Raw genomic sequence first — 14458 nt, 5'->3', positions numbered from 1 at the left:
TAGCAAATTCATTCTTCCTTTCAATGAACTTAAAATTGCTCCAATCGGCTGCGTAGTTCTTGAGATATCGCCATTTGAAACTCTAAGGTACTAACAATTCTAATTAATTGAATTGAACAGAAATCCTCGACATCACTTGCTTCAACGACATGTTAAATATTCATTTTTCATGCGATTATAGTAAAATTTTGAGATACCTTAATTAAAACTGAGAGAAAAATATAATAAATATTTACAAAAGAATAACAAGACATTGATTTTTGGGGTTTTGTCACTCGTCGCGTCACGCTGCCGTAGACTGGACATTGGTTGCTCCATACTGTGTAGTTTATATATTAACATTAAATTTCTGTACACTTCTCATTTTCAAGCAGTTTGCGCATTTATTTTCTATCGATTTGCAGTCTTTCACCGGATGATTGCCACTACAAATTGGACATAGCGTACATTTGGCTTTACATTCAGTAATTTTATGATTAAACCCACAACACTTATAACATCGTGTCACCTCCAGACCATCAAACACACGACATCTATCCCATCTAACATTTAATTTTCCGATCTCAATTGCTTTAAAAAATGTTTCCGCATCAACTTCAACTATTGCGCTATATTTGGCATATTTGAACTTTTCGTTGGAATACATTTTACGAAACTTGAAATGCTTCATGCCAGCACAAACTTCATTTTGCTCAGTCAAAGATTCTTTCAACTCTTGCTCATTTAATTCATCACTCATACCTATCAGCTTTATCGTCGGCTTCATGCAATCTCGCACCGATACTTCAAACTGGTCTACACTTTGTTCTAAGTTTTCTTTCAAGCGACATAAGTCCTGGTTGGTTTAAATTATCAAGGACGATCATCACATCGTTTACATCTGCATGAGATTTTAGAAGATGGAGCTGCATAATAATGCAGTCGAGTCATTTTTTCTGGTGGAATGTAAACAGCTCCAATAAAGTAGTTCTTCGTCGGTGTACTAATCTTTGTCCAAACATCTTCAATTCGTGAAGAACTATCCACACTAAATTCACAGGAGGCAAGTGCGGAAGAAACAGCGATCAAAACTCCCCCACCGCGACCATGAATGCTGTTGCAATCGCTTCGATCCGATGGCATGAGAGTATTTCGGTTGTACTGCACGGGTAAAAGGATTGATTCGCAAAAATTTCTTTCGGATGTAAAATAAACCAATTTTTCCATATGTTCCAATGTTTTTCGAATGTTTTATTTATTTACAAACTTGTCTGACTGTTTACAAAGTACCAATCTATATAACCTACAATTTTTCTTCAATGCTTATTGGATTATCATGTAGCTAGTTCTCGTTTCAATTATTTTAATCAATTTGCCCTCGTGGATTATGTCATAAAAGTTTGGTTTGGTTGGTTTCAATGGCGTAATGCTGATATCGTGAATCGCTGTTGGCAATAATTTTCACGCTAAAAGTTTCATTCGTTTCATGACTATAAAAGTTTGAACGATATTTTCCTCCCGCCTTGTGGAAGTATTTAGTTCCTGTATTTTTCTTCTGAAAATGCTCCGGTCCAACTGTTTATTTTATGTAGGATTTTTAGGCAAGTTTCTATTGCTTGCCCGTTTACGAGATGTTCTTTTGTTTGTCAAATAGCAAAAGTGTTCAGTGAAACACCATCCAAATGAAAAATGATGACTATTGTATTTTCTACCATGTATGTATCAATAATTTAACTCTCTGTTCGGTAGTCGTGATTTTGAATGATTCCTAATTGTTCTATTCACTGTTCAATGTACTCGTTTTAGTTTGTTTGTTCAATGGTTTTATGCTTTACACATATGTACAAATATGGCGAGTGTTGTGTTCCAATGTGTGACTGTCTAGCGCCGGTCGGAAGCAGCTGTGCTCGCGGGACGAGCTTTCGACTGTTGCTTATTAGATTCGCACGTACGATCTTCGAGAGCGAGCGGCCAGTCCAAGTCAGCAAATGCTTAATTGTGTAATAAAACCAATGGAATCTGTTAAACCGAAATGGCATTGCTGTTTCGAAATCCAATCATTTTACGGTTTTTATTTTTTGTTTTCTTCAGGAGGAAACATAACAAACAGGCGTTACCGTCAGAGTTTTCCGATGAAATTAATCAAATTAAATTTTGTTCTTTATATACTTCACTCGCTCAAATGGTATATTGCTAAGTTTCCTAGGGGAAAATAACACATGTACACTACAGTTAACAGCAAACCTAAGCAATGGAACGCCATATCGAGTCAACGCTTTACCAACTGTCAATAAACTTGTAGCAATGATAGTAATACTTTATTGTGGAAACAAACATATGAACAGATTATTTTTCGACTCGTTTAAAATTAATAAGGCTTGAGTTCTTACAGTCTCCAACTCGGCAAAGGCAGAGTCGGAGTGAATAACATCCTATTCTACTCTACAGGCGAAAAGGTAGAATCAGATTCCACCGGATCATGCGTGAAAACTAATCTTGTTATTGCGTTTCTGGCTCGTTAGTGTACTTAATGCTGTTTTGCCTCTCGATGAAACCAACTCAGATTTGCAAAATCTCACACTATACGTATCTATCTTTCGAAAACTATATATACTGTTCGCTTGGTTAATGAATGCAACTGGTAACAATTGATGCTATAATATTATGAGCTGATGGCAAACGCCAGTTTTCAGAGATTGTTTCTGTCTTATGGTATCCCAACTCCAGCATTGCCTCAAATTGTGTCTGTTTTTTGGCCAATTTTGCATTCCCGAGGGAACTGTCGAATTTGTTTTGGTCGCACTAAAAAGCGAGTGGAACCATTCGAAGTTATGTTCTCGTGTTTGGTAGCACTACATTGTTAATTTAGTTCATATTTCCTACGTACACATACAATCAGGTTTATCCTATGCAATTGGATTCATTATGGTTAATTACGAATGTTTGGTTTCAGGTTGGATTGCTATCTTCCTAAATATGCTATTTTAGGTACGTTTTGAAATAGTTTAATTAAAGCAACATTCTTAACAAAATGAAACGATTTCCCCGGTGGTTTGCCAAGACACAGAGGAGAGCAACAATGGCACCGAGATATAACGAACAACTTAGTAAAGTAATCCTTTTTCACATTTTTTGATGATTAAAGTTTAATTGAATAATGTGTTTGCGTCATCGGCCACTGTATCAACAGCCAAATCTCTGATTGTTCAGTGTAAAAAAATGGGATTGGTTATGCCAGGGATCTTACCACGACGCGACGCTAATGATGGCTTAAATGCTGCAATCGAACAACTTTTTTAAACTGCCATATTAGACAAACACAAAATTCGATATAGGTTTTTCAAGAATATCGTGGGCAGTTGATTAAATTGTTAATCCCTAAAAAACTTTTTAACATAATATTCCAACCTAGAAGGTATGATTCCATTTGGTAGCAAGCTAACTGTGCTTACATTTAACTGTGCTTCTCCTATTCATAGATTCGCATAGTTTTGATATTTCGTTTCAAATTCGATTTTAAAACTATTTGAAAGGTTTTGCGTTGCAAGCTAGATACTGGCAGTTTAAAAATCAAGCAGCAAAATATATTTGTTCAACTGGCACGTTCTCCGTATGTAGTAGGTGATTTGTGCCTTGCCCTGTCCATGATTCCCATGATCGGAAGGAAAGGAGTAGGAGGAGGGAAGAAGTAGAGTTGGAATTGTGGAAAAATGACAGGACAAAAACAAACAGCTGGTAAGTCAGACTGGATTATAAACTACATATAGTATGTTATGAAGTTTCAGTCGCCCAAACACAGATTCGTCTATGTAAGGACAGCCGGAAGCTCTGGGCAGTTTCATATCACATGATATGAAGTCGAATTCACAAAGATCACATGAAAATAACTCAGCGGACTGAATAGTAGCCATGTGATAAGTGAGTTTACAGTGGCTAGTTAAAGCCCTGTTCAGCATATCACGTGTTGTTTCGGAAAGGGTGAGAGGTTATTCAAAATTACTGCGCACGGTTTTTTTTAAAAAAAACTTTTGCTTGACGATAAAATTGCGCCAATAGTTGCAGTGCTCGGCTGAAGCCCAAGACCGGATCTTTTCATTTATCCAACTAGTAGGAATTGGCAAAGCAGGCAAAGTTAATCTCTGCGTCTACTTTGGTCAATATTATCGGAATGTCCGGGCACCCAAACGAGGTTGATACTAGGGGCAATGCTAATTTCTTCTATTTGAGTTCGGAATGCATTCACTTAGACCGGGATTTGTCTGAGCTAAGGGCCTTGCTTACAGCCTGACTATCGAAGCAGAAGTCTATAACTTTGCCGGACAAGTTCTGTTGAAGAGCCTGTACCCTGCACATAATCGTGAAGATTTCTACTTAAATTCCATATAGTATCTACCTAGCGAATGAGACTGTTCCATTCTCATTTCACGACAGTAGACACCAGCACCAGTGCGTCCCTTCATCAGAGAGCCGGCAGTGTGACAGACCACTTGCGTTTGTTATTGTCTCTCCATGTAGCCAGACAACCACTGCTCTCGAGAGGGAAATTTCACATGGAATGTCCTGTAAGGAAGACACAAAGTATCCGTATGACAATATTGGACGCACAATTGTCGTGTAAATCTAGTAGATGTATTTGTGTTTGAGACCCCAAGTCTTTCCAAAAGTTCGTGCACGCTTTCTGGAACTCAATGTGAGGAGACTAGTTCAGTTTGGCATCCATTATAACTCCAACGTATTTGACTAGATCTATACACAGCAGCTCAGAATCAAAGAACTGCAAGGGATGGTTTCAGATGTTGCCCAGAAAAAAACGCCGTTTTGAAAACTCAATCGGCACAACTTTCAGTTGATTCCAAGCTCAACTAGGAATTTGATCCAAATCGGATAAGTCTACCTACCATGACGGCACCGGTGGTTAAGCGGTAAGCGTGACCACCACTCACCCCAGGGGGCTGGGTTCAATTCCAGCCGAGGTCGTTGAGATTTTCTGAGGTGAAAAATCTGTGGTCACGTCTGCCTTCGGAAGGGAAGTAAAGCCGTTGGTCCCGGTCCATGTGTTGATGGGCCGATATCCAGGGTCCAGATGGTGGAGTTACCTCGCTGTTGTCGGTGAGTGGCAGTCAGTGCGGATAGACAAAACAGAAGTCTTAACTACCAGATGGAAGTAGAAGTTTGTATGGATTTTACGACAATTCATATGGAGAAAAGTCACTTGTCCGCATTTTCGCTGATTCGCAGCCAGGCAACCATTTGCTCACTGAGCGCTCCTCTTACTACTAATACCTACAAAAAATGCAAGAAACCTCCTTGCAGGAAATGCAAGGAAATAAAAATATATCAAAAATGAAATATTTCGATCGAAAGTTAACCAAAATGCAGGCTCAATATTGAATCAAGTCGAGCCGCAATCGAGCTAATGTCGGACCAGACGGCCCCGGTGGTTGAGTGGTAAGCGTAACCGCCACTGGTCTGAGGTCGTTGAAATTTTTCTGAGGTGAAAAAAATCTGTGGTCACACCTTCTTTCGGAAGGGAAGTAAAGCCGTTGGTCCCCGGTGCATGAGTTGATGGGTCGATATCTAGTCCAGATAGTGGAGTCACCTCTCTGACGTCGGTGTTTAGCCTCATAGCGGAAATAAGCCGACGGAAAATAACTAGCACATGAAGCAGAATGTCGGTATAATGTCGCAGTTACGGCCAACCGCAACCATAACCTAAACGTAAACTCACTATAAAGCAAAGTACGATAATTAAAGTTTACTGCACTAAGATCTTACAATTTTTCCGTCTTCTTAATCTCTCAATAATGCCTTATTATTTCTCTTTCCAATTTACTTTTCTCACTTGAAAATTGAAAATAGGAATAACTATTCATATGCAGATACAAGATCTGGTAACCTGCATATATCCGTCAAGATTTTGGTAGTCTTCAAAGTTTTCAAAATGGCGTTATCAGAATTTTTGCTATAGTCCTGCCCGCTGTGGTAGGTAGATTAACCGCACACATATTTTGCGGAGTTGGAGAGGTCATTACCTGACCGTGACGAGCACTGTCTGCTTGACTTGGCCAAGGCGTACGACACCACTTGGAGATACGGCATCCTGCGAACATTACGAAAGTGGCAGATACGCGGAAACATGATAATCATGCTCACTAGCTTTCTTTCCGAGTGAACGTTCCAGGTAAACGTCGATGGGCATTTATCGTGCAAGCTACCGTTGGAAAATGGTGTATCACAGGGCTCTGTGATCTCGGTTACTCAGTTACAGTCAGCAGTGAAAGCCGTTCATAGATGGGCGAAAAGTGTTGGATTCACGATATCAGCAACAAAATCCAGCATCTCCTACTGTAGCCCGAATGCCCGCCGTGAGTCCACGCAATCCATCAGGATAGATACAGTAGTCATAAAATCAACTGAAAACCCTTGGTATCGCTGAACTTCAAAGCGCATTGCAAGCTAACGAAGAAGGCATGTGAATCCATTTGTTGCATTCGTTACAAGTCCGATCGTAGCCATCATGGCCGAAGCAGGCACCTTACCATTTGATCTCCTCGTTCTCAAAAGTATAACCCGATTGTCCATCCGTATGTTGAAAAAAAGTAGAAATAATTCGGATCTCCCACTAGTACGTCGAGCTTCCGATAAAACTGTCAAAGGTGATCGGAATTCCCCTACCAAATAGCTGTACTCGAACGCGATTAACTGACCGAAACTGGAACGAGCCCAAGCCCCACGTCATGTGGGACATAAAAAAATACGTGAATGCTGGAGATCCCTCTGAAGTAGTTCGCCCAATAGTTCAGGAGCTCCTGAACGTCCGTTTCAGGCGATCAACAGTTGTGTACACCGACGGATCAGAAGACGACAACGCAGTAGGCGCGGGAATGTTTGGAGAACATCTCCAGCAGTAGAATGGTCTTCCGCCACAGTGTAGCGTGTTCTCGGCCGAAGCGTTTGCAATAAAAACAGCGATAACAACATACTACATGTCCAACGACCTTCTGATAATGACAGACTCAGCCAGTTGCTTATCGGCAATTGAAGCTGGCACATCTCAGCATCCGTGGATCCAGGAGATTGAAACCATGATCCGACACCGTACAATCAATCTCTGCTGGATTCCAGGTCACGCTGGCGTCCGTGGGAACGAAGAGGCAGATCACCTCGCAGGAGAAGTCAAGGGTAATGCTCCTTTGCAAATAGCCACACTGGGAGCTGACGCTGACAATCACATCAAAACAGCTATCCGAAATCAGTGGTACCGTCGAAGGTCTGCGTCCACTGAAGTGAAGCTTCGAGAAGACAAATTCGACACAGTAAAGTGGACTGACGCGAGAATTCGGCCGACCAGCGAGTGCTTACACGGCTTCGAATAGGGCATACCCGGCTAACACATGATTTCCTGCTCAAGAAAACTTCACCACCAATGTGCGACTGCTGTGGGATCATTGTAGATGTCCGCCATGTGATCCTTCGCTGCAGAAAGTACGACGAGGTTAGAAGGAAGCACGATATCGAGTCGACTAGTCTGCGAGCGGCTCTGCGCAACGACAAGAATAGGGTTGCCACCCCTTCGGGTTTGACCCGGAGACTTCGGTTTTCGGGAGCGATCTCCGGGTCTCCGGGTTTTACATCAATTTCTCCGGGTTTGGTGGGGAGAAGCATAGGTTCATTTTTTTTTGGAATTATTCTTTACAAAATATTTAAAAAGTCTAAATAAACTATTACTCTGGTTCAGATTTATTTTCCCCTACTAACCCTTCGTTTCAAGGTGGCGAAGAGTTCACCAAATATTGCTAATTTCTTTCACAAAGCAATGAAAATGAAAAACAAATAAAATTTACTACAAATTAACCTTCCGGAAGTCGCGCTAGTGCACTGAGTGCACGCTGCTCTAAAAATCTAGCGAAATCGTCTTAGGGGACCAGCGGCTGCTCGTTCGGTAAGCCATATGCGAAATTAAAATTTGTTGGTGACGAATAACCGACACCACATAGTATGATGTCGCAGCTCTGCCTCCTTTGCTCTCCTTCTTCTGTTAGTTGTGGAGAGCAATGCCCGTTCGACCTCCACAGTGAGAGTAGCTGGTGCTTTTGTATTCTTGGCACTTAGTCAGGTAAGTGAAATACTACACCACATTAAACCGATAAAACCGTCCTCAAGCGTGAAAAATTTACAGTTTTACTTTAACGTGCTAATAAAAAGCGATTAAAGTGCTCTAAAATGCCTAGCAATCGCTTTGATTCCAATTTTTGTCTCGTTCCACTCAAAATCCACCACCCCCCAGATCAGTGAAAATCTCCGGGTTAAAGCCTCTCCAGAGGTGGCAACCCTAGACAGGAAAAATGAGGAGAGTATGGTAAAATTCCTCAAGGGAACTATTTAAAATGTTATAAAATTATGTTTTGATTTGTAACTGCATAACTGAACTGCATTGTAAAATTTGCAGGCAAAAAAAAATTTTGGGACACGAATTCACCCAAATTGCAAAGTGTCGTCAATAAACAGCAACAACAACAACAACCAAACAAAAATTTTTGTTTGAATTTCGCTATTTTTACGCTATAAATGCAAAATTTCCAAAATTGCCAGTTAAAATCACGAAGATGCAAGTGTATTATGACATTTAAAATTCTATGAACAAATTGAACCGGTTGTAATTGTGAACCAAACTCTAGGCACCATCAATGCCGATGAAACGAACGCTGGTAATTGAATTGCTTCTCGGTTTGAATCGTCTTTCAATAGGGAACCCCGCAGATTCCTTTCGCTGTTTCTGAAAAGGTACCTCGGCGTTCTCCAAATCTTTCGAGCATCTCTTGCCAGTGGCATCACCGACCTATCTGCGGCTTTTGATAGAATGAATCACAATAGACCGATTACTAAACGGAAATTCGGAATTAACGGTAGTTGTTGCAGTTGTTTCGATCCTAGCTCACAGACTGAGAGATAATGGTTGGAGATTGCCAGGCACCCACATTCAGTTCTACGTCAGGAGCAGCCCAGGAAAGCTACTTGGGACCGTTGAAGTTTTGACTTTACTTCAATAACAACACATTAGTGTTGAAGACTCCTCTCCAGACTTTCGCAGGCGATCTCAGTATATTTCGTCTCATCCGCTCGATTGAGGATTGCAGATTTTTCCAACAAACAGCTTAAAATCTTCGCTGTTGTATAACAAGAACCGCGTGTGTGTAAATCCGAAGACCTCAATTTGACGGGCATCAATCTGGGAAGAAGTTTGCCAGGAACGTTCGAGCGTGATGTAAGGGAGGGGGATTCGCTTTTGAACGCATTTGATATGGTCAGTATAGTGGACGAACCTGCACTGAGTGCTTTCGATGCAGTAAACGGCGTTGTAATAGTGAAGGATTAAAACTGTGAAGCAATATATCAGCGAATACCAAACAAGCCAAGAGTATAGTGTTATTAAACATTGTTCATTCCAGACGATCACGACGAGAATTCGGTATGCTCTTGAGGCAATGGAAGAGGTCCAGAGAACGAAATTTCATCGATGTCCATAGATCGGAATTCCATCGAGACGAATTCGGAAGTGTAGCAAAGAAAGTCTTTTAATACCTGCATACATATTTAGTTTGATTGAGCACTACATAGACCCGCTCCCAGTACTATCAGACAGTTTTTCTTTGGCGGAAATAATTTTACGTCGTCGGCGTAAACCAGATAAAACGTCGTTGAAATAGATCAGGAACCAAGCGGATTCAAGTTACTGTGAGGCGCAAGAGGTTGCAAGAAAAAACTCGAAAATATAAATTGAACCAATCCAACTTAAAGCGAGCAATACAGTGGTTTACCTTAACAAAAATGACACACAGGTCGGCATAGATCGCATCTATTTGCAATAGTTAGATGAGGTTGTCGATTGCGTACTCAGTGAAATTGAGTTACTTGGGTGCCGTTAAGCGTTTAGGAAGGAATCTGTGCTAGGCAATAGACCCCCAGTGAATTGTGTACAAGGTACACGTAGTGTACTTACCAATTACACTACGCCCGCCTCCGATTTATGAGGCCGACAATTCGTGTGATGTTTCTATTTTTATTAAATTCAGGCGGCACCATTTCGTAGTTTTTCGCCTAATAAATTTGAGAACTTGGAGTACGAATCGATACAATCATAAGATTGTATTTTCTATTCTTGCTGATATTAAAATAAAAACCATTGCATTAAACTGAACGAATTATCTTAACTAGAAGATCCACATTCGTGACTGTCTTAGTGATTATGTGAGATTGGAATAGAGAAACTTTTATGTTAGTCTGAAATCCGCTCAATGCACCGTACGTGTAGTAGCTAAGACGATCGCAGCTCTTGCATCCTTGAGACCACAGCTATCATGTACAACTAAACCGCCAACCACTGAGGTAGAACGGCAGAACCTGAAAAGTTTGTCCCAGCACAAATCGATTGACATCTAACAACTACGATGAGCTGAATATGTCACCAAAATGCCGAAAGACAGCCATCGTGATACACGGCGCTGATACGGCAAATACAAGAAGATAAGCGCAGCAGACTGATCAACAAAGAAGCAATTATTTCATTACGAAAGTAGAAAGGATATTCTTACCCTCTTCATGGAAATTAGCGGCATTTAAATTTTAGTCAGTTTAGCGCGGCCTAATTAATGAATGACGACTTTTTCGTATAGCATGCTGAAGGGCTCGATTTGGACGGCTTCACAATCATAATTCGCTAATCAACAAAACCGTGAAAAGAAGGAGAAGCTGAACATCTACACAGATGATGGCACCCTTAGAACAAATCAACAATGGAATTCAGCACTACAGATTCTATCCGTACCAGGATAATATCTCTACGATCATCGATAAACTACGTTTAGATGTTACAAGGCTTTACAATAACTCGTCACAGTGAAAAATTCAACCAAGTCGGTTTTTATGCTATTGGTCTCAATTTACTCAAGTTTCATTCATTAGTCAAGTTGTTGATTCGAAAAGCGCACTTGCACTGACGAAAACACTTAAAGTATTTGGAAAACATTAGAAATTATATCCGTGAAATGCCTCCATTGTACATGATTTCTTATGGAACAACCGTCCGATCATCCGTTCTAAAAACTATTCAAACATCTTCTGCATTTCAGCGAAAGCCAAAAACGTCTTGCTTTATATTTCTGCACTGGTCTTGCAAACCCATGGGAGCAGTAGTAATTGAAAACTACAATTCTTAATTGAAACGATAAGGTACCGTATGATCGATCGGTAAGACTAACCATGTCGGTGCGTGAAAAGTTAACCGAACCCGCGAAAAAAAGACAAAATTTCTAATTAGGGAAAAGAAAGAAAACAAACGAAAAACTTTACGACCAATAATGTTTCTCTGTATTTGTGAATTGTTTTTCTCAGTAACATGGTTTTTTTCATCCATTTAAAATTGTTAAATTAGAAAACAAAAAAATGTTTCATTTTTCTTCTATACGCTAGAACCTCTCGGCTATTTACAGGTATCATAGTTAAAAACTAGCAACTAATCATAAATATATATGCTGTTTAAAGTATGAATAAAGATAATAGCAATAAAAAAATTAAATAAGTCAACTCTTAAAATAGAGTTATTTCATTTGTTTCACATCTCGCTTTTTTTTCTACAAAAATGGTTCCTCTGCTCGACTGTTTCATGCGAATTGGACCTTATAGAAAACATCTAAACTGGCTTCTGCATAGCAACTGCTTCATATCCGACTATGTTAAAGTTTTGTATTATCAATTATGCTTGCCTTTCTCCACATTAAAATATAAAATTCTTAACTAATTAAAAATCTGTATAAAAACAAACGTTTTCATTGTAAGGGATTTTTCAACTTCTACGCATTAGTGTGTATGTGTACTGTTATCGATTATTCACATTTGTTTCCTCCAATAGGTTTTCTTACCCAACTTATTGATTATCACTAAGAATTCTGTGTTACTCTGCTACGACTAATTATTTGTGCATACCTATATGCACTTTCTGCGTAAGAAAAAAGAAAACATACAAAAGGATTAGTGTTGTTTTAGATCCCGCCCCATCCGTATCCGATGAGTTGCTCGAGATGTGCCAAAAAGTAACCGTTTCCAGTTCGTCTCTTGCGCAATTGCAAAAGGCGGAAAAAACTCCTGCCTCAAACTTTCGTCTGTGGAGGGAGCCAAGTTTCTCGCGTTCGCTTATATCCTAGTTTTTTTTTTTGATTATGTACAACAATTGTTCCTGCTATGGTATCCCAAAAAAGGTTTCATATGAAATGTTTCTCCTCGTTCAACTTATCTGTTACCAATAGTTTGTCAAAATCATCCCTAAGAACGTACCTCTGACGAGATTCTCTCGCTGTTTCTAGTATTAGCATAGCAAGTTCAACTAGTCGGACTCCCAAAATTTCGTCTAACTAGTGTTAGTGTGTGCTTTTCAATCGAGTCCGCTGCGTGTTCCGCCATTGCTGAATTCCCAACCAGCAGGAGGTGCCGGTTGTTGAACAGTAGCCGCTGAACCATGTGGTGCTGCTACCCAGGATGCTGCTGGTACCAACGGTCGATGTTGCTGCTGCTGAGGTGGATAGTAGTGCTGACCAGCGAGACCGTGTGGGGTCGCTGCGGTGTCCGTTAGATAGTAGGCATTGCCACCGTTGCGTCTACTGTCGTTGTTAGCATCGCCGCTGCTGCTGCTGCTGTTATTGTTGTTGTTGTTATTATTGTAGTAGTACAAGTATCGGTAGGAGGACGACGTCAGCTCGTCACCATCGCTACCATGGCTCTACGTTTCACGTTCCTTTTTCACCTTCAACTCCTCGCCCAGGATGGTTGCGATTTCGCCCTGCATGAAGGCCCACGGTATCGTCGAGTTGGCCAGCGGGCACTTCTCGCCACTCGGGCAGTACACCTCGGCGCCGGAGCCCTGCGAATGAAGAGAAATGGTTGTAAATTGGTGTTTAGGACAATGTTACATATGGGATAACAAGAAATACAATTGTTTCGTATAAGTACGCCCCTAAAATTATTATTGCTTTTTTTACTTGATTGCGAGCTAAAGTAGTATTTAGAAACTGACAGAACTGGGCATGTACGGCAATGCTTGATAGTAATTTGCTGAATCGTTCCATTCAATTTTAATTCGAATTTGGAGGAAAATGGTAAAAATTGTGATGCAGACTTCTAAGCCAGAATATTTTTTTCAATCCTTTGCATACAAAAATGCTATTATGACCGTTTAATTCGTTTTTATATAATTTCTAGACTGAAAAAATAGGGAAATTTTTCAGTTATTCTTAAGAAACCAGTGCTTGTTATTTTTTCATTTCATATCATATGGTTCCTCTCTCCGATATTATACATTCCTCGTGAAAAGACCGAAAAAAGGATTTGAATCAATTTCGGGAGAATTGAATATCTAGTTAGTCTACAAAAATCCAAATGTTTGTATCAATTGAACCATCCCTCGATCCACGGGAGAACCACCCTTTTGAAAAACCTTATGTTCTTTTGAATAAATTTCAGGAACTTTTTACTCTAGATTTAATTCTGTAAGAAACTTTTTGAAGGAAATTGTTCAAGGAATGTAGAATAAAATGAAAAATTGTTCATGTGCAGTATAGGTCTAGGGAACCATAACAGAGTAGGGTTAGGACGAGCACGGAGTGGCGCACACAAATAAACGTCAGAGATAAGACCTGACAGCAAGTCGAAAACTCAAATTATCTGCAGGAAAATACGAGCGAGTTTTATACATCTATCGGCGTCTGGGCGGCAAATAACTGGATTATTTCCTGGAGGTTTTCTGAGGGCGAATAGCCCAAAAAGTTCTGAAGTAAGCTAGACTGCTAGCTCCAAGCGATAATTTTAAATATTGTAAGACTTGATATTTAAATATTTTCTAAACCTAATGTGACTACATATATCATTGATAAGTAATATAAAAATAAGCAGACAAAGATGACTGCCTTGTGGAATGCCTGTGGGTATTCTGAAAGCGCTCTTTTATACTCGCAAGTTAGGAGAGATCGGGAAGATGGGACTGTAATTATCAGCCGTGAGGTAAATCCTAAACGTTGTAATATCAGGATTGTGGTACTATTGAAAAATCGGAATAAGTTGCGTTCACCTTTTTACGCTTCTTGACGACGAGAAACAACCTAAAAGTGTAAACTACAAGGTTAGAAGTAGTAGGTTGCGTCAGGACAAAGCAGTGTTGATACTCCGAGATCTTGTGGAAAGCATACGTAACGTTGTAGACTAGCTTTTTGAGGACTTTAGCGAGACATTTCAACAATCATTTCAATACCTGGAAACACACGAATGGCGAAACGTACTTCCAGGTCGACCATTCACACCAACGGTGGACATTTCTCAGATGCCAGCACCCTCCGAGGTGTGTTAAATTTGCGTAAGACTGGTCAACATAACCAGTGCCAGGGGTAAGACCAATTGAACACTGTTGTCGAGGAATGTGCTCAATTACTCGACA

The 14458-nt window shown here is 40.2% G+C and overlaps 1 protein-coding gene across 3 annotated transcripts in view; it reads right to left on the bottom strand.

Annotated features, from left to right (window-relative positions):
- Positions 1-1197: 1197 nt before the first annotated feature.
- The window catches only part of LOC131684282 (interferon regulatory factor 2-binding protein-like A), a 70278-nt gene continuing 57017 nt past the window's right edge, over positions 1198-14458 (bottom strand). For all 3 annotated transcript variants that reach the window (XM_058967002.1, XM_058967004.1, XM_058967001.1), the window contains one exon: positions 1198-12892. In XM_058967002.1, the coding sequence (XP_058822985.1) occupies positions 12752-12892 (141 nt within the window). In that variant the 3' untranslated portion in view covers positions 1198-12751. The remainder of the gene's footprint in view (positions 12893-14458) is intronic.

This window comes from Topomyia yanbarensis, chromosome 2 (assembly GCF_030247195.1).
Source record: "Topomyia yanbarensis strain Yona2022 chromosome 2, ASM3024719v1, whole genome shotgun sequence".
NCBI classification, from domain to species: domain Eukaryota; kingdom Metazoa; phylum Arthropoda; class Insecta; order Diptera; family Culicidae; genus Topomyia; species Topomyia yanbarensis.
The sequence above is the reverse complement of the archived record's forward strand: the minus strand, read 5'-3'. Positions and strand labels throughout refer to the sequence as shown.